This window comes from Rhipicephalus sanguineus, chromosome 7 (assembly GCF_013339695.2).
Source record: "Rhipicephalus sanguineus isolate Rsan-2018 chromosome 7, BIME_Rsan_1.4, whole genome shotgun sequence".
Lineage (NCBI taxonomy): Eukaryota > Metazoa > Arthropoda > Arachnida > Ixodida > Ixodidae > Rhipicephalus > Rhipicephalus sanguineus.
Genome location: NC_051182.1, coordinates 104,268,033 through 104,286,702, shown reverse-complemented (window position 1 = coordinate 104,286,702; position 18,670 = coordinate 104,268,033). Strand labels below are relative to the sequence as shown.

Below are 18,670 nucleotides of genomic sequence, written 5' to 3'. Positions count from 1 at the left end.
CATGAGGCTAGTATTTTTAGTACGGCGCTAACTTTTTCTTTACATTGGACACTGTGAAGGTACCGCCTCGAGTGCACGTGTAATAATAAATCGCACATGCCGAAACACATAGTGACCAAACATGCTGCTCGCAAACTAAGCCTTCGGCTACAAGTACTCGATTATCACGAACATTTGACGTCACCCGTTCAACCGCCTAGATTGATTTTTTTATGATGCCGATTACTGTCCGTCGTCGTCGCTCAATACCTCACGGGAAGGATGGCAGCAGGCTTACTTTGTGGGTGGAAAGGCACAAATAATAGGGAGAAGTCATGCTTTATGTTGAACTACTGAAGTTTTGCAGGAAGTGCGCGCAAGAGTTCTTGTTATAGCACCGAAGGCGCATATTTCCGAAGGAGCAATCTCCTCTCATCCCCTTGAAAGCGCCCTCCTCTACATGACACTTTTCTCTTGTTAAGAGGAGCGTACTAATAAGAGGAACATAGTAATCGCTGGCAATTGCCTGGCTGTAGCTAGCACCTTTCATTTTGTTTTTGCTTCAGTCAGAAAGCTGCGGCGTGTTCTGAGACACAAACGCGCCGACTTCGTATAATGCTAACCTAAATATTGAAACACTGCCTATGTCGCAGCTATTATGATGGCAAACTGGTCAAGCTGCTTCTTCAATAGGCGTCTTCCACCACTGGCAAGTTCCCTTCGCTTATGGTATCTTCACCCTCAGGACTGGCTGAGATATTATCCTGCGAACAATACTAGTATAAGACGTTTTTGTGAACACAAACTCAGAATACTTCTAAGACCTTCTGTGAATAGGCTGTTTGCACTGTAACACACACTTGGTAAACGGGTTACTGTAGGCCGTACGGCCACGCAGTTCATGAGACACAGGCGACGACGGCGACAAGGCAGCGTAGTCTGGAAGAAGGAAGAACAGCTGGACTACGAAGAGGACGTCTTGGAGATGTGCTTGCAGTCGTCCACGTTTTCGGGCCAGTCGCACACACTCTCGTTCAGGTTGAATACGAGGTTCGTGGGACACGGCATGTGATGTCGCCGCTTGCCCTCGCACATGTAGTACATGGTGCAGTCCTTCTTGTCCAGGTGGTAGCTAATGTGGCCGTCCTCCTCGTCACACACAACCTCGTCGGGATCTGCGGTGGAAGATGAAGCGTGTAATTTTCAATACAAGTCCTTAGGTGCGAAGTTCTAGAAGCAGATGTCTGGATACATGTTTGAGAAAGACAAAATATTCATCCCCCGTTTCGTACCACTAGTTTCCACAGTAAATCGACGCGCATTTCTCCGAAAGAAACTTCCTAATTGAAAAAACCTGCTTTCGAATTCCCTTTCAAAAAAATTATCATCATATGACGACGTCACCTCATGACGTCATCGTGACGTCAGATTGCCAGAATTTGTGACGTCGTCATGAAGCCCCAGTGACGTCACTGTGACATCACCTAATGTGGCGTTATATGATGACGTCAGCAGACGACATCGTCATTTTATCAGATGTGGGCTAATCCTGCCGGCACGTGAGGTGCAAAGCTTACAATACGTCCGATCGACTGAGAAGCGAAAGAAAAAAGCAGCTCCACTAACGTGAAATCTGGGGAAGTAGGAAACACTGAAACTTCTCACAAGGACACGTCAAGAGCAATGAGAGAACAGCGTCCTCTCAGCGTCCATCACAGAAACACAGCCTTTCCTGAGCCAACACGCAGTCTTATTTGCCACTCGGAGGAGCGCACGTGGCTTTGTCTCTCAGGGGCCACTCGTGCAAATCACAGCTGGTGCTATTCACTCATGACATCCATTTAAACCTTAACTGTAACATTCGAACCGACGCTCTATTCTTAGCTTTTGAAGAAGCTTTCGATAGGGTTCCTCATTCTCGTCTTAGAACTATCGCGCCTAAACATTCGTCCGCTTGTTGGTAACTGGATCGAGTGTTTCCTATTTAACTGAAAGCAGTTCATACATGCTAACAACTACACATCATCTGTTTTTTGCGTTCTGTCTGGTGTACCCCAGAGCACTGTTCTTGGGCTGCTCCTATTGCTAATCTACATCAGTGACCTGCCATCTACCGTAACCTCTGTCATACGTCTTTCTGCAAATGATTGCAACCTGTACCGCCCCATCAATAACCTTTCTGACGTCTCTTCGCTTCAGGAAGACCTCTTTTGCATTCAAGACCGGTGATCGACATGACTCATCTCGCTGAATACCAGTAAGGCTGGGCACATTTCATTCCATCGTCGACCTAATTACATGCCCTTCATGTACAAGATTCATAACACTACAATATCTAATATCGATTCCTTTAGGTACTTACGTCTTTACCTGACTAAACATTTGTCTTGGGCGCATCATGTAGCCTACATTATCAATTCAGCTAACAAAATACTTAGTTATTGCCGCCATAATTGCCGTGTTTCTTATTTTGTTTCTTTCTTCACTTTTCTTTTTATTTTATTTTTTATGTCCACCCTTCATGTATTGTGCTATGGGACCCTTGAGTTATCAATAAATGAAAAATAAATAAGTGTACTGCGGTATAATAGTGCTAATTCATATTAGCGCACTTACGTGTATGAATTAGCCATCCATACATTTTTTTTTACTTTTCGACTAAACGAATAAAACATAAAAGGCGAAATGATTATATACTCTACCTTGTTAACTTTTATTATTCCTAGTCGTGTCCAAATGAAACAACTGATAACCCATATGAAGCAGCTGCAAATATGCAGCCTACATGGGGGGAAGTTACGCGACCACCACTCTCGCGTCAACCAGGCCAAGCTTTTCACAATACCATACTGGATACTCTGCCACACCTATTTCTCCCTTCAATATTGCCTTTAACGCCCCTTCAGAGCATTCGCCGTTGAGGTGTGAGCCTTACCGACGAGCTGTCCGTAGGAGTTGAAGACATTAGAGGATGCCACTTCCAAGTTGGCAACCTTGTAGCCCTTAAGCTCCTCCTTGATGGCCTGTCAGGCAGCGGGTAGCTCTGACCCGTACATGAGCCCTTGAAGTCATCGAGATCCACAGACCAGACCATGACTCCTCCATAGCCAGCCTGCTTCAGCCACTGGACCTGCATTCAGACAATATGGATTTAGTTTTTCTTAACAGGTAGCCAGGAGCATTCGTTGTTTCCAACTTGTATATGTAACTCCCAGATATCTTTCTCTTGATTATCAATGTTTTAGCACAGGTCAAGTTCGAAAACATATCTTAACACTTTATCTATTTGTACAAGTTACAGTAGTAAATCAATGGCAGACGAGTGACGTTGCAAGGGCTGAGCTGACGTTGAAAATTTAAACATATATATATTTCAACATGCAATAGAGCAGCCCCGAAAAGGAAATTTATAGAAGCCTGGGAGCGTACAAAGCTGCAGATCTTTCCAAGACATTTTATTTCGCACCCCTATAATTACTTGTAATTTCAACTTCTCATAACCAATGTCATTTTGTATATATTCTAGAATTGAAGTCGTCCTAGTAAATGACCTCGCGCCAAATCTCATAAAAGATGTAGAAACTGCGCTGTCAGAACATCTAATTTCAGTTGATTAGGCTTTCCTTCCTTGAAGGTTGTCGGTAATTGTTCAATCGAGCAAAAAATAATATTTTGCTCAAATGGTCAAACTGTAAAATACAAACGACGGTTTGCTAACAGCACCATTATTTCATGCAACACGATAGCGTCCGTGTTGTGTTCCTTCTTTTTGCTTTTTCTGTGGCTTGCACGGCATGGTAGACATGGTAGATACACAACGCAAACAAGTGAGAAGTGAACCTTTATTTTTGGGGAATTTCTAACATTTTTTATCACCGTGAACTTATCATCGTCAGGTGGTGCTTAATTTGACAACCATAACTCAGCGAAACACCTACTTTTCGACACTAATACCAGACAACCGTCACTTTCGTTTTTTTTTCTTTTTTACTAACTGTTTAATCTTTTCTTTTGACTCACCGGATTCGGCGCCCCAGCCCTCTCTTCTCTCCTACTTCACCCTCGTTTTTGCACTTATCATTTCCTCCTCTTTTTTGGGGGGTTGGGGGAGAGGGCACGAAGCATACACATACACACACTAAGATAGGCAGTTGCCGCCTTGAAGAAGTCAACACCGCTCGTCAAACCGTTGCTTCCAGCGACGCTTCGTGTTCCAATGATTTTTTAGGAGCATGGGTTGATAACAAGGGCATTTGCTACACTTGTTAAGCTGCTAAGCTCACAGGAAATGGCTACACCCCCTGCCGCAGTAACAGGTACAGCAAACACACTCACAACCTGTCTTAGTGGGCAGCATTTGAAAGCCCTAATGCATATCATTTATTTCAGAAGACATCAGTAATGCATGACCTATATCATCTATATTCCAAGTGTTGTCTTTATTGCAAGTAGCCTGTACTGAATCTAGTCTGTCATTATTAATAATGCTCGGGTTTGGGAGAAAAATGGTCTTAGCATACCTTGAGCTGGAGACTCCTCTGGCATCGAAGCCGACCCACTGGTCCTCTTTGTAGGCGTAAGGCACCATCTGCTCATTGTCCCACACAAGCGTTGCTCCAGATCGCAAGAGGTCCGCAGATCTGTTTGAGGAAAAAACGTTGCTTACATCCGGCCTGCTTTATTTGCACACGGCACATGCTTTGGGAAAAGTTTGACAATTTACAGGAAACAGCGCTATGCGTGGTACATATACGAAGCATATAACGACACAACCAAATGGTATCAAACTTCTTAGTGTCACGGATGCTTCAGCACTTAAGGTATTGCGGCAGCTTAAACCCGCTCTGTCTGTATCCGCATACTGCTAGCTTCTTCGAATATACATCTTACACCGAACAGGGCGTGTCTTCCTGGCCTCTTTCATTCACATTTTTAAAAGGTATGATGTCCATAATTGTGAGGATGATTTATGTCCCAAGTTGTCTCAAGGGCCTCCTTAGCTGGGCTGTAACCGGCACTTACGTTTATGCTAGAAGTACAGGCTGTAAATTGAAACCGTAAGTGCGTACGTGGAAATCATTTCGCCAACAGGAAAAGGCATGATGGAAGTCATGTATGATTGCGCTGGGTTTCCTGCAATGATTTTAATTTATTCCTATTCTGTCGGCAGCAGCTCGCGGCAGCAACCAAGGTCAGATAAAATGCGGAGAGGTTTTTATTGGAAGCTTCTGTTTAAAAATGTTCATCTTGCACTAAAATTATTCTGAACAGCAACATTTTTCACGTTTTATTACTGGAATCAAGGCATCTTCCAAGAAGCACCCAATTGCCTGTGTCGGTCGTCGGCTTATTTATTTTATGCAGGTATGGTTTAAAAATTCATCACAATGCCTGGCTATCTGTCGCCGTAAGCTGGATTTCCTTACGTTTGAAGAACGTTCAAAGCGGGTGCTCGATGTTTGCTCTACGTAGAGTGCAGGTTGCCAAACTTCATTTTTTTATATCCCAACTAATAGATTTCTCGCACATTTTCTTGCTTTCAAAACGATTGATAGATAAATGCTGGTCCTTCTGTACTGATATTGTCATGATAAACACGTCAACTGTCTTCCAATGCCTAAATTTTCATTAGTAAACTCCTGTACACCCACAGTGTAAGCAAAACCATTTTATGTGCAAAGCAGAGCCCCACACACAGCGTTGTCCTCAATTCAAGTCTTATAACATGGTTTATACTGCTCAGCCAAGCTTCACCATAGCAATGGTAATGATATGGCGATCATTCAAGACCAAATACAGGAATTCACAGATGATCACATCATTACTTCAAAGCTTGTTGCCATTCGAGATGCCTTTGAATGTATTAACCACAAATCAGCTTATCGGTTGGCGATGTTAAGCGGCTAAAAGGCGGCACATAGAGGGTCTGTATAGATAGTCTGTGAACATAGAGGGTAGTTTGTCTATTATTTTTTCGCCGGCACTCTTCGACAATGACAGCCGAAGACAAAAAAAAGACCTAAAATCTTTAGATCAGGAAGTGACACAGCACTATGAATGTTCCAGTGGCTGTCAGTTTACTTACGCATTTCAGGCGACGACCTCGAGATAAAGTTGTACGAGAAAGATGCGATAGAAATAATTTTTATGCGTGTTTGAAATAACTGACGCAACCCAGTGCCTTAGTAAACTTTCACATGTTTCGCGCTGCAAAAGTAGTACACTGATAGCTATGCTCCCCATCACTTGCTTTACTCAACCATTTTATGTAACCGTACCTGAGGCCTCATTCACAAAAAGAACTGATGCTGGAATTTCTGAAAGTGAGAATTTCTGGCAATATTACTGCTCGGCGTATTAATATCATCAAAGAATCTGGCTCACTGATGGCAATATGCACTTACGAAAAACACTACGTGAAGTCGGCTCCAATTACCTGGCCTTTTTCGAATACTCTGTCGCTTCCGCCTGAATGCTGCATTGAGAATTGCATTGTCATTTCTTTTTTATCGAAATAAGAGAAGAAGCGAAAAGACTATGAGGAACCTTCCATATCCCATAACATTCCGCCCGCCCATCAAAAATGAAACACTTCACCTCCGAACCACCAGACAGACTGAAAATGTTTCTCGTTGAGTGATATCTCGCTATACGGCCGGTATCTCAGGTACGGGGAAGTCTAAATGTTCTGCCTGCCATCCCTGAAAACAACTATATTGAGCAGCACTAGTGACATAACGCTACAACTTTCCCTCACATCGACACATACTAGCGCAACTTTATACTTTTCCTTATATATTCTCATGTTCTCATATTGTCTTCTCGTATACCCATCCCATACTGCGCGATACGCATTTAAACCAATCCCCCCCCCCCCACCCTGCTTTGCCTACTTTTACACTGTTTTTGTTATTTTGATATGACGTTTCTCCGTTTCGTTTGTGTATACTGCATGTAGACGTCATGCTGCCGTATGGGTAATTACAAATGGAGACGCAGTCAGCCGCAACTTTACATAGCACTATTGACTGTCCAAATTCAATTTTAATAACAAGCTTGTCGCTTGTCGCATACCTCGAAGAACGAGAGGAAACCCGTCTCGCCCGTGTAGTTCCCAGGCTTTCCGCCAGCAATGGATGGCGCTCCGATGTCGGTGAGATTGTTGTCTCCCAGCGTGAAGGTACGACCGTACGTCGGAATACCGACGAGCAGCTTCTCTTTGCTTGCACCTTTGCGCACCCACTCGCCAGCGCTGTAGTCCTGCACCAAACAAAACATTGGTCAAGTTCACGCCACCCTAGTGCAGGATGTCGTGCTATTGACCTAAAAGGGGACAAATATCGAGTCCGAAGAAAGCAGTGGTTTGATCTAAACCCGTCTATTTGCAATTAACAATACTAATGTATACGCTCGAAGCTACTTCTCAAAGCTAGTGCTAACATTTGTTGAACTATAGATGCTTTCAAAATCGCACAAGTACATCGTGCATGCGGGCATACCTTGGCTGGATTCCTGCGTTACGTCTGTCAATGTTGATAATCTCCGCCCGTCAGTGAATTTAGGGCAGCGTTATGTCGACGATCGATTCGCTTTAAAAGTGTGTACCATTCTAATTTGGATGTCTATACAAAAAGTACACTGTACTAAAATGAGCATATCAGTATTGGAGTGATCGCTAAGCTCTGTCACTTGTCGCAGAAGAAAGTGTGGCAGACTATTATGCGTCGTTTATTTACAGTTGCATGCCGTTCGTTCAAAACCTAGTTGTAGCGAACGCAGAAATTCAGTTTCTTCAGGCAACGGAAACATCGACGCGCGGCAATGTTTTATACCGTCTGTGCTTAAAGAATTACGCCGGCTGTTGCGATTACGCACATTCACTCTCAAGCAGACCTCACAATTGTCACGGTTTTATCGTCACATTTTCCATGAGTGGAAGAAAATATCGACCGCGACCCAATATCTCTAACCCTAGTTGTAGAAAACCTCTATGGCTCACGCACTCTGTCGTGTCGCCGCTACTCGTGTGTACAAAGTCCACAACGCACTTGTTTATTCGTAGAATGCAGTGTCGCAAGAGTCCCTGCCCGTTCTGTTTCACGAACATGTTAGCTGATGTTGTAGTTGTATGCACTTCAGCGTCTTCTTTGATCTTTTGTGAAATGACGAGCCGGCGTGCTTACCACAGTCAGCTTCTTCTGGAAGTTGCTGGCCGTGTAGAGCGGAAACAGCGGGCTGTGGTGTCCAACCTGACGTTCCCAGTCACCGTGGAAATCGTACGTCATCATGTTGATCATATCCACGTGCCTGTAAAGACGGCGCGTGCAGTTACTTATCCCCCATGAAGCACTGCGATTCACCCGAGTTGGATACTTTTTAAAAAATCTGAAAGTACTGACAGCGAATCTCTTCGTTCATTCTGAGATATTCGATACGACAAGAGACCTAGTCACGTTCCGATGTCCACGAGCATCATGCGCACTTGTGTTTGGCCTGTGAAAAAGTTTGCAGGTAGGTGACAACAGAGAGAGGAAGGTCAACGAAGACAAGGGCCTACATTCGTTTACCTTCTTCTGACAGTTGTCTTCTTTATTCATTTACCTTTTGGGCAACAAGTCACGAACTAAAATAATTGCATTCGTTAACGGTTCTGTATAGGCTTGTTTCTTCCTGAACAAGCAAGCCAAGTTGCGCGCGCTATGTGGTAGCAACAGGGCACACACGTGGCAGAGAATGCAACGACACACAAGGTCAATTCTTCACCTTGTTCGCCTGCTTCCTTACTACATGTGTGCTTGGTTAAGATCAGAATCCGTTAACACGGGGTGTTATCGACACGCCGTGTTCACGAATTCTCATCTCGTCAAGATTCCGTCTCCCCATCAACCTCTACCTCTCTTGGGTTATATGATACCGCACAAAATGTCTTCCACGTTAATATGGCAACGAGTGGTTCGAATGGCTTATATTCGGGGAAAATCTGCTGCTGTCATGGGTATCCTGTCATTCGCGATCAACAATTTTTTGAAACCTGCAGTATACCTTACGAAATCTCAGAAACCTGAAAACTAATGCGACCGAAGCTGTAAGGTGCCATTTTAGCTTGATGTGCTGACGCACTTGCGTCGTCTCGACCTCTTGTGATGGTTTCTCGACAAGCGCCGGTCGAATTACTTTTTTGCCACTGGCAATTAGGCCACCAGTGACCACAGTCAGAAAGCGATTGTGCATCACGGATGCATGACAGTGGTTCTCCATTTAGAGATTGCTCATTTCCTGCAGATGAATCCAAGGCTACAACGCTCATCTGTTGAGTACGAAATTGACGAAGCGGCAATACTCTGTGCATTTCATACGCGATCTGAGGTGTGGAGAAACGCGTGTGAACTGATATTTTGTGGGCTAACACCACGTCCATCTTTTTTTTTTATTCGAGCCAAATTTCCTAATAAATGTATTCTTGCGTGTTGATAAAATTTCGGTATATTATTCTGTAATGTGTTCTTGCGCTTTATTGGGCATCGATTTCGACATAAAGCGGATGTCTGCTATGTATTCTCTGTCAACCATTTCGATGCGGTGTTAGGGTATCCGGTGAGAGGCTGTCGATAACTTTCGCGCAAAAGGTTTGCAAAGAAATGTAGAATGAAGAGTTCGTGCTCTGGATGCATATTTTACCTAAATGTTTGCTGTATCTTTTTTTCAATGCAGATTCTCATTTCAGACAAACGAAAATATTGAACGCTTGTAAAGAGCAGCAATAGGTAGAGTTCAATTACAAATTGTAACCCTCACCACGCCCACAAATACACCCCATCGCACACGCACACACACGCAAATAGAAATAGCACTCACAAGCCGCCCACCATGCGAAAAGAGCACAGTCAGCGGCATTTTAAACGTGCGGAACGAACTTTCTGTTCGAATTTTTTTTTCTACGTGCGCTGCTGTTCCGTATGATACAGCAACCTTCGCTGTTGAAATTACAGCTTTATCCGCTTACTTGTTCAGTTCCTCGACGTCGTATCCAGCGGAGATTGCCTCGAAGCTGGCCGGCGCCGCCATGGAAAGGATTAGTCGGGGTTTCTTGGACGCCAGAGCCTCGCCATCGAACGCTACCCGCAGCTCCTACGAAGGAAAACGTTGTATAACACGTGGTGGCGTGGGGGCATTGGTGCACTGTTCAGGTGAACATATTGGAAAGCATGCTTTTGAAAAATATGTGTTCCTATGTTTTTCTGGTGTGCATCATTGCATGCCATAAGTATCACGCCTAGCTTAACGTCGTAATAAGAAAGAGTATGATGAGGCTCCACGACCTCCGCATTTTGTGTTACTCCTATATAACTTCGTTTAGCACAAAAGACTAAGAAATAAACTATCCGCGCACATATTTATCAAGTTAGCACTAAAACTGCGACATCCTGCCTATAGATCCAGAGGTAAACGTCAGATTGCTACTACGTACGTGGCATTCACATATAATGTATTTCACTGAATACTTGCTTTTCCTTGCCTTCATTGACTTCGTCAGATGTCGGTGATAGCCGAATCAAAACACTGAAATTGATTAACAATGCCATCTTTGCACCACGTTTCTCGTTCCTCATCAATACCTAATCAAACTGTCAGAATAGTTGGTGCGAATATTCGGCTGGCGCTTATGGCATTTTAACCGCACATTCTTCGCATACGCATCTTCCCTTCGTTCATCCTGGCAGAATATCTTAACTACGGCCTGAGCACCGCTATTTCTGCCACTCCTAGTCTACCAACGTAAGAGAAACCGGCTAATACCTTGATGAGGCCAGCCAGCCTCTTCTTATCCTCAGCGCCTCGGGGGAATTCCCAGTCGACGTCCAGACCGTCAAAGCCCTTCTCTCGCAGGAAGTCGATGGCGTTGAACACGAACAAAGATTGCCTGCCAAAGAGAGGCGTTTGATTGAGGAGTGCATCTTCACCTTACTGATGAAAAAGGTCCTGGTACTTTAGATGAAATATTTTTTACTCGGTTCGTACTTTCTCAAAGTCGTATGTGAAAAAGGCACAAATTCACCTTTGGCTTATATCGAGCCAAGTTCTATCTACGTTGTCCCACACGTACCTGGTATAAAGATGTGCAATATTCATGGTGTGTACCAGTGTCTTTTAGCAACGCCCCTTTTCAAACTGCTGAAAATTCTAAGCGTGCTCAGGTATATGGAGCAGCTTAGCTTGGACATCATTGCACCTCATAAGAGCACAGTCAAATTCCTTGCCAATTATCACATGCTGAATGCACACAAAACCATTAATCTGACTGAAACAACTTGAGATTTCATGTGCTCCTTACAGCACGCTAAGTCAAGTTACCACACTTCGGATACATCTTTCCGTCAACGAAAAATGATTTCCGAGCGAAAAAGACGCTTACGGGGGCAGGAGGATGAAATCTGCCTCTACATTATTTCAAAAGGTAGGGCATTGATATGTTTCGTGCGTGTCGTTTTCTTCACTGAAGTACAAGATGCTAAGTGACGATTGCCTATTTTTAGCGATGCGCTTGCAGCGCTTCCGGGTCTCCAGCGGCATGCGCGTTAACGTTATCACCGTTATTATGCACATAGAAATATCGACCGAAATTTTTTTATAAAAGAACCCTACACAACAAAATTATTCCAGCTGTTCAAAGACAAGCTAGGTCCCGGAAACGTGTAAGGCTTTTAATACGTTAAGATTGCTCACAGTGTATTTCAGTCGTTTCATCATTTCAGTCGTTTATATGCCAAGACCATAATACGATTACGAGAGGCGCCGTAGTGGGAGACTCTAGATTAGTTTTGAGCGCCTAGGTTTTAAGTACGCTAATGTTCTTGCTTAGTGTAGTGGTAGTTTGGGCTAGTTGGCGTAGCTTTATTACCTAAGAGGGTGAAGCGCTAAAGGATGACGTCGACAAAGGCGGACAACGACAGTCGCTTCATGGAAGTAAGCAGCGGGAAAAGCAAGACGAAGCACACAGGGAGGAATGACAAGAACAATTGCTGATACTTTCAACTAAGCTTTTTTAATCAGAAGTAAAACATATATACATCACACCACCGACCGGTGAATGCACAAAGAAAATTTTCAAACCCATTTTTCTAAAATTTTCAGACCCTGCTTACTTCCATGGATCCATACCGACTGGCCCAGCTATCTACACTTCGACAGTCGCTTACTCGCAATTCATGTTTATTGCGAGAACACACAAAGAATATATACATGAGGCTAACGATTTGGCCTCGGGTATTTTAGCGTAAGTTTTGGAGCCCTGGTGACGTGAACACAAAATCAAGAAAATTATAATATCTGAGGTTTTAGGCGCCAAAACCGTGATATAGTTATGAGGCACGCCGCAGTGGAGGGCTGTATTTTCTTAACGTGCACAGACATCGCGCAGTAAACGGGCCTCCAAGCATTTCCGCCTCCGAGGAAAATGCCACCACTGCAGCCGGGACCAAACCCGCGGATCGTAACTCTGGTCGGCAGGCGAGCACCGTAACCACAGTGGCACCGCGGCGCCTAATAAAGGAATTCCTTCACGCTCTCATCCTGAAATGCTTCCTTTAACTATTGAGCAGTAATTAACAACGGGTTTTAAACATGAGCTCCCTCCCATGTTGTAATATTTGCAACTTGCATCATAGAAACATTTGCGGTGCAGATACAACGTTGTGACAAAGACATGCACGCCTAAATAGCACTCGACGTAAGCAACACTCGACCTAAATAGCGCTTGTTTGCGTAACATCTACGTTCCCCTTAACGAGTCTTGAAAAACTGTCTAGATATCGCTGTTCCTAAACGGTTCTTTTATAAAATCCGTGAAAGGTAAACAGAGAAAGAAACCGCTATATTGGGAAATGTCGGTATGTCTGATTCCATTTGCTGACCAATTCAGGCTTGTTAATCTTTTCATTCTTTAATCTCAAATCGTCGTTTCCTTGACGCATCACGACCTCGCAAATATCATGCATGCATGGTCCTTAATGACGCTATCCTCGGGAGTCGGCAGGTCAGTCCACTAAGCAAATAACCTCTTGGTTTCATCAAACCTGTGGGCACTTGTGACTTTTGTGCCCCGTAGCACGCGAACTTCACGCGCTTAAGATACCGGGTGCCAATGACGGCCTTCGCGCTTTACGCGATGCGTAACCTTCGCTGACTCGCGCTCATCCGCGGCACAATATCGCCTCGGTGGTCGTCACTGCGAGTTAACACCGACCTCTGGCCTCTGAGCTTGCTCTTAGAGAAAGGGGCGTTCAGCCCTGGCATCGGGTCGTGAGAAAGTATTACAGCATCGTGACGCGCTAACGATTCGCCGAGCGTGCTTTGCTAGCAGCGTTCAAGGTCGCTTATGTTTGTAAACGTGACCACGACGACAGGACTTCCGCGTCGCCACGTTCCCACGATTATCCTGCACCATGCGCTGCCTCGCCATCACTCGCTGCATACCCTCCGAATTAACCTTCGCTGAGAAGAGCTCACGGAAACTCTCCGACCTGGCACGCAATAGTATGTGTCTAGTTCTCGCCCTTACCATCGGCAATATATCGGTAAAGCCCTTCCGGCTTTTGGCTCAGTCCAGGCTCGAGATGGGCAGGGTCTATCATTTCAGAGCTCAATGCGAGATTTTCAGCAGATATTGCACAGGTGGCTTTGAAGGACTTTGTTTTTAATCTCACGAGAGTGCGCAATACATGGGCACGAATTTACAGATGTTCTTGCAGTTTTGTTGCTGCTGCTGAATTATTATTGCCGGCTATATACCACGAGAGTATTCCCCAGTTCTTCTTTCCCTATGGTTTTCCTTTTTTCATAAAAGCTCGGAGCGAAAATATCCTTTTCTTGGAGTGCGAAAACTGCCCGGCAGTCTTTTTTTTTTTGCTTTTCGTAGAACATTCTAAAATATCGCGTTAAAAAATCCTATTTTCTTGAAGTCCCACAAATTTTATGTTGAGTGCACGGTCGTTTAACAATCTTCATCGCCCGACGCCACAGCAAAGGCACAGCAACAGCTTCCGGCGCTGTAAGTTGTGGTTAAATCTGTCTATGCGTGCAAATTTACGCTCTACAGGTTTTACAGGCGGGGGACACACTTCTCTGAAAGTTCTGGTTAAATCTGTCTATTCGTGCAAATTTACGCTCTACGGGTTTTACAGGCGGGGGACACACTTCTCTGAGTATTCTGCCGAAGCAAGGAAATGATACGCTCGCAAAAGGAATCACATAGCTTACGGGAGCAACAATAAGAGATGGGTGCATATCTAGCGTAGCGCTTACCCGCGTGAATAAATTGGCCAACTGTCACTGATCTACCTCATCAGACTTCTGAAAATATTCTGAATGATATGACCAAAATGCTAAACTTGGAGTAGATTCAATTAAATCTTCAGCTAAATTCGCAAAGATTTTCGTCCAGAAATGCATTTTTCTATGACCAGCATACTACAGATAAGAAAATGACCAGTTTTAGGGTTTGCTGGAACTTTCTCCTACGTGCAATTCTTGCGTAAGTGTATTTCGTGAGAACAAGCCTTCAGTAGATAAAGTAGGCTAGGTGGGTATTTGCAACCGCCCTCTTCCTAAGAAGGTGCCGATAATGACTGTCATCACCATCCGACTAGCGTAGTCGTACGTTTAAGCTAAAGCTTCACCGTGTAGCTTGGCAGTAAGGTGTGCTTACCCCCCAAATCCAGCTATTCCTTAAAGATTATTCAAGCCCCATCGCTGAAACAGTAGGTTGTATTGTACCGAGATAAAGCTTTTCAAATGGTTATGTCATTGGGTGAGTCTGGATAACTTAAATTGTCCAGTTTCAGGTCCTTCAGGAGATCAGCTTTACTGCCAAAGAGAGCATTCTCTTTCTTTCCCTAGGCTAGCTTCTGCAAGGGGCATACACTCACCCTCCTTCGGTCCCACCACTGCCACAGGCAAAGGAGCGTGTCATGTTCCCGTGGCGAGCGCCACCACCTTTCTGTTCTGGTTCTGTTGTTATTTATTTTCTGGGCGCATTTCCAGTGGCTGCATTGTGAGTTCCGCAGTATGAAAACATCATAAAAAAACTTGGGTGATGCTCGAGCTTCGTTTTCAAGAGTAGAACGCTATAGCGTAATCGGGCCGTTTTCGTATCGCCTTCCCAATCACCAGCCTCGCTTCCCTTCTCGGTGGACACTTAAGCCATGCCGCAAAGAAAGCTTAAGTGCGGACGCCTCCGGGTCCAATATTCTTGCATGCGGCACGAAGAAATAAGGGGCCACAAGGCAGGGCGATGCTATTTGAAACTGCGGCCCGGGCCCTTTCCGCCATCTCGCCGGTGTTGTGTAAAGCCGTTGAAGAACCTCCGAGATGTGCGTACCGCCAACGCTAAATGGTGTATATAAATAGATCACCTTTATTATGCTAGAGGCTAACGAGTGGTGGCCGAGCGGCTAAACGCACCGCGTCACGGAACAACGTATCGCAGGTTCGATATCCTGGTCGCACTCGAACCGAATATTTTTGTTATTTTTTTTTTAATTCGCATCTTCCTCGAATGTTCACTCACGGACAACTCTGATTTTTCGCTCTCAACCAATGACGCCGCCACCAAGCCCACCGACACCGATACCAGGATTCTGCGAAAGGAGCTCTTTGAGGGTTAATACACGGGCCATGGTCAGCGGCGTTCTAGGAACAGCTAGACGTAGGCTCGCGGGCCTGTGGCTTTTCCTCCAAGACCGCTTTCGTCGAAACGGAGGTCACTCAGTACTGTAGTTTACATTTGACCGCTGTCGTGCCGTGCAGGTGTTCCACACTTCCCAGGCGCGATCCCCACCGACTTATCTGCCATTTGATTTCTGATGCCCAAGCCTGGTAAGGGGCTCGTTAAGGACAATACCTCTGGGCGATGCCACAGCTTCTGTCGCAACAGCGCTGCCTCACACACACGTCACGGAGCGCCTTACCTGTAGGAGTTTTCGGTGACTTCCCTGAAGGGCGCAGACCCCAGCATCCAGCCACCGACGGCCAGCATGACCTTGAGCAGCGGGTTCTTCGACTTGAGGGCCACAATCCTCTCCCAGAAGCCTTTCTGGGCGCCGCCAGTGCCTTCGTCCACGGGCTCGGTGGACACGATCTTGAATTCCTTGATGTTGGCGAACGCGTAGATGACATGCGTGCAAAGCGTCGGGTCGATGTCTTCTGGCTCGTAGTGGCCCTTGCCCTTCCGCTTGGCTGACCAGTTGGTGAAGTAGCAGACCACACGGGCGTTGGTGTCTGCGTGTTAAGAATTGTTCATCAGGCGAAGTACTCGAAAGTCAAGATGGGAACCGACAGGTGAAAACGCAGAGTGCGATAACTTGAACGAACAGGAGAAAGTGCCTCAGACAAGCTGGCCGACGTTTCGATAGGAGGACCTATCGCCTTCGACAAAGATAGGTCGTCCTATCGAAACGTAGGCCAGCCTGTCTGAGGCACCTTCTCCTGTTCGTTCAACTTATACCACTCATCAGTCAAAGCTTCTTTTTCCATTGTCTGTAAAGGTCAAACCATCTTAAATATGTTGAAGATCACATAAATCAGGATGAGCACCTCCTACTTTGGTTATTATGTAAATCGTTTCTGGGTAATTGTTTTATTTCTATATATTTCTGCCCGTTAGAGTATGCTGAAAGATTTGCGCTCAGCATAAGTCGGCAAACTCACTCATGAGTCGGGTCACTCAGACTCACTCAGACTCAGATCCAGCCATGATTCTGAGTCTGATTGAATCCGGCTGAGTAATATTTTGGTCAGCTTGAGTGCAAGTGAGCTTGGCTGAGAAATATCTCAGTGAGTCAGGGTCCAAGTGAGTCCGGTTGAGGAAACTTTCGGTGAGTCTAAGTCCATGTGAGCATTAAGCCCAAGATATACATCTTCAGTTAGTCTGAGTGGGCTCCACTTTTAAATGCGAAGCATTTCTTAGCGAACTTCTGCGACTTTGAGCGCATCTATCTATCTATCTATCTATCTATCTATCTATCTATCTATCTATCTATCTATCTATCTATCTATCTATCTATCTATCTATCTATCTATCTATCTATCTATCTATCTATCTATCTATCTATCTATCTATCTATCTATCTATCTATCTATCTATCTAGCCGCCTACGACTTTGTGCTCTCCTGGCCGTTTCGTTAATCGGATGTATACCAAAATTGGTGTGTCATAACATGGCCTTATTACGAACATAAATGACAGGTCATATCATGAAAATCATGACACGCTTGTCATGAACAGCATGATTTACATTCCACGGCCTTTGGGCTCCCTGGCCGTTCCGTTAATCGGATGTGTACCAAAATTGGTGTGTCATAACATGGCCTTATCAAGAACATAAATGACAGGTCATATCATGAAAATCATGACACGCATGTCATGAACAGCATGATTTACATTCCACGGCCTTTGGGCTCGTGCGGCCGTTCCGTTAATTTCATATATACCAAAATTGGTACGGCGTGACAAGAGTTCATGACGAACATAATGACAGGTCCTAACATACAAATCATGACGCGCATGTTATGTGCAGCATGATTTACATGACATGGTCTCGGGGCGCTCGCGGCCGTTTAAATGAAGGGATACATAAGAAAACTGGTATGACGAGACGTTTCTGTATGACGAACATAACTGACACGTGGTAACATGAAAATCATGATATGCATGTCATGTATGACATGATGTACATGCCACGCTCATGGCGCACTCGCGGCCGTTTCGCTAGATTGATATACACCAAAATTGGTACTGTGCGATGTGACTTTATGAAGAACATGAATAACAGGTCGTAGCATGAAAACCATGACATCCATGGCATGTATGTCATGATTTAAATGCCGCGCTCATGGTGCATTCGCGTCCGTTTCGCTTGCGTGATATACACCAAAATTGGTGTTACGCGACACGACAGTATGAAGAACGTAAGTGAGACGTGGTAGCATGAAAATCATGACATGCAAGTCATGTACGACCTGATTTACATGCCACGCTCATGATGCGCTAGCGGCAGTTTCAGTAGATTGATATACAGCAAAATTGGTATTGCGCGATGTGACTGTTTGAAGAACGCGAATGACAGTTGGTAAGATGAAAACCATGACATGCATGTCATGTATGTCATGACTTAATTGCCACGCTCATGATGCATTCGCCGCCGCTTCGCTAGCTCGATGTACACCAAAATTGGTATTGCGCGAAGCGACTGTATGACGAAGGTAAATGAGACGTGGTAACATGAAAATCATGACATGCATGGCATGCACATGATTTACATGTCATGCTCATGACGCACTCGTGCCGTTTTGCTTGCTTGACATACACCAAAAGTGGTATTGCGCGACGCGACTGCATGACGAACGTAAATGAGAGGTGGTCACATGGAAATCATGACATGCAGGTTATGTATGTCATCATTTACATGCCGCGCTCATTGTGCATTCCCGGCCGTTTCGCTAGCTTGGTATACACCAAAATTGGTATTGCGCGACGCCACTGTATGACGAACGTAAATGAAAGGTGGTAACATGATAATCATGACATGCATGAAATGTACTACATGATTTACATGCCATGCTCATGGCGCACTCGTGGCCGTTTCGCTAGATTGATATGCACCAAAATTGGTATTGCGCGATGTGACTGTATGAA

General features: G+C 44.9%; 1 protein-coding gene across 1 annotated transcript in view; it reads right to left on the bottom strand.

The window, feature by feature from the left end:
• Positions 1-927: 927 nt before the first annotated feature.
• Positions 928-18,670, bottom strand: part of LOC119399689 (acidic mammalian chitinase-like) — a 28,584-nt gene continuing 10,841 nt past the window's right edge. Inside the window, 10 exon segments of the mRNA XM_037666508.2 lie at positions 928-1,154; positions 2,915-3,005; positions 3,008-3,109; positions 4,500-4,522; positions 4,525-4,619; positions 7,043-7,239; positions 8,163-8,286; positions 9,983-10,107; positions 10,777-10,900; positions 15,945-16,254. Coding sequence (XP_037522436.1) covers positions 943-1,154; positions 2,915-3,005; positions 3,008-3,109; positions 4,500-4,522; positions 4,525-4,619; positions 7,043-7,239; positions 8,163-8,286; positions 9,983-10,107; positions 10,777-10,900; positions 15,945-16,254 — 1,403 coding nt within the window. The 3' untranslated portion in view covers positions 928-942.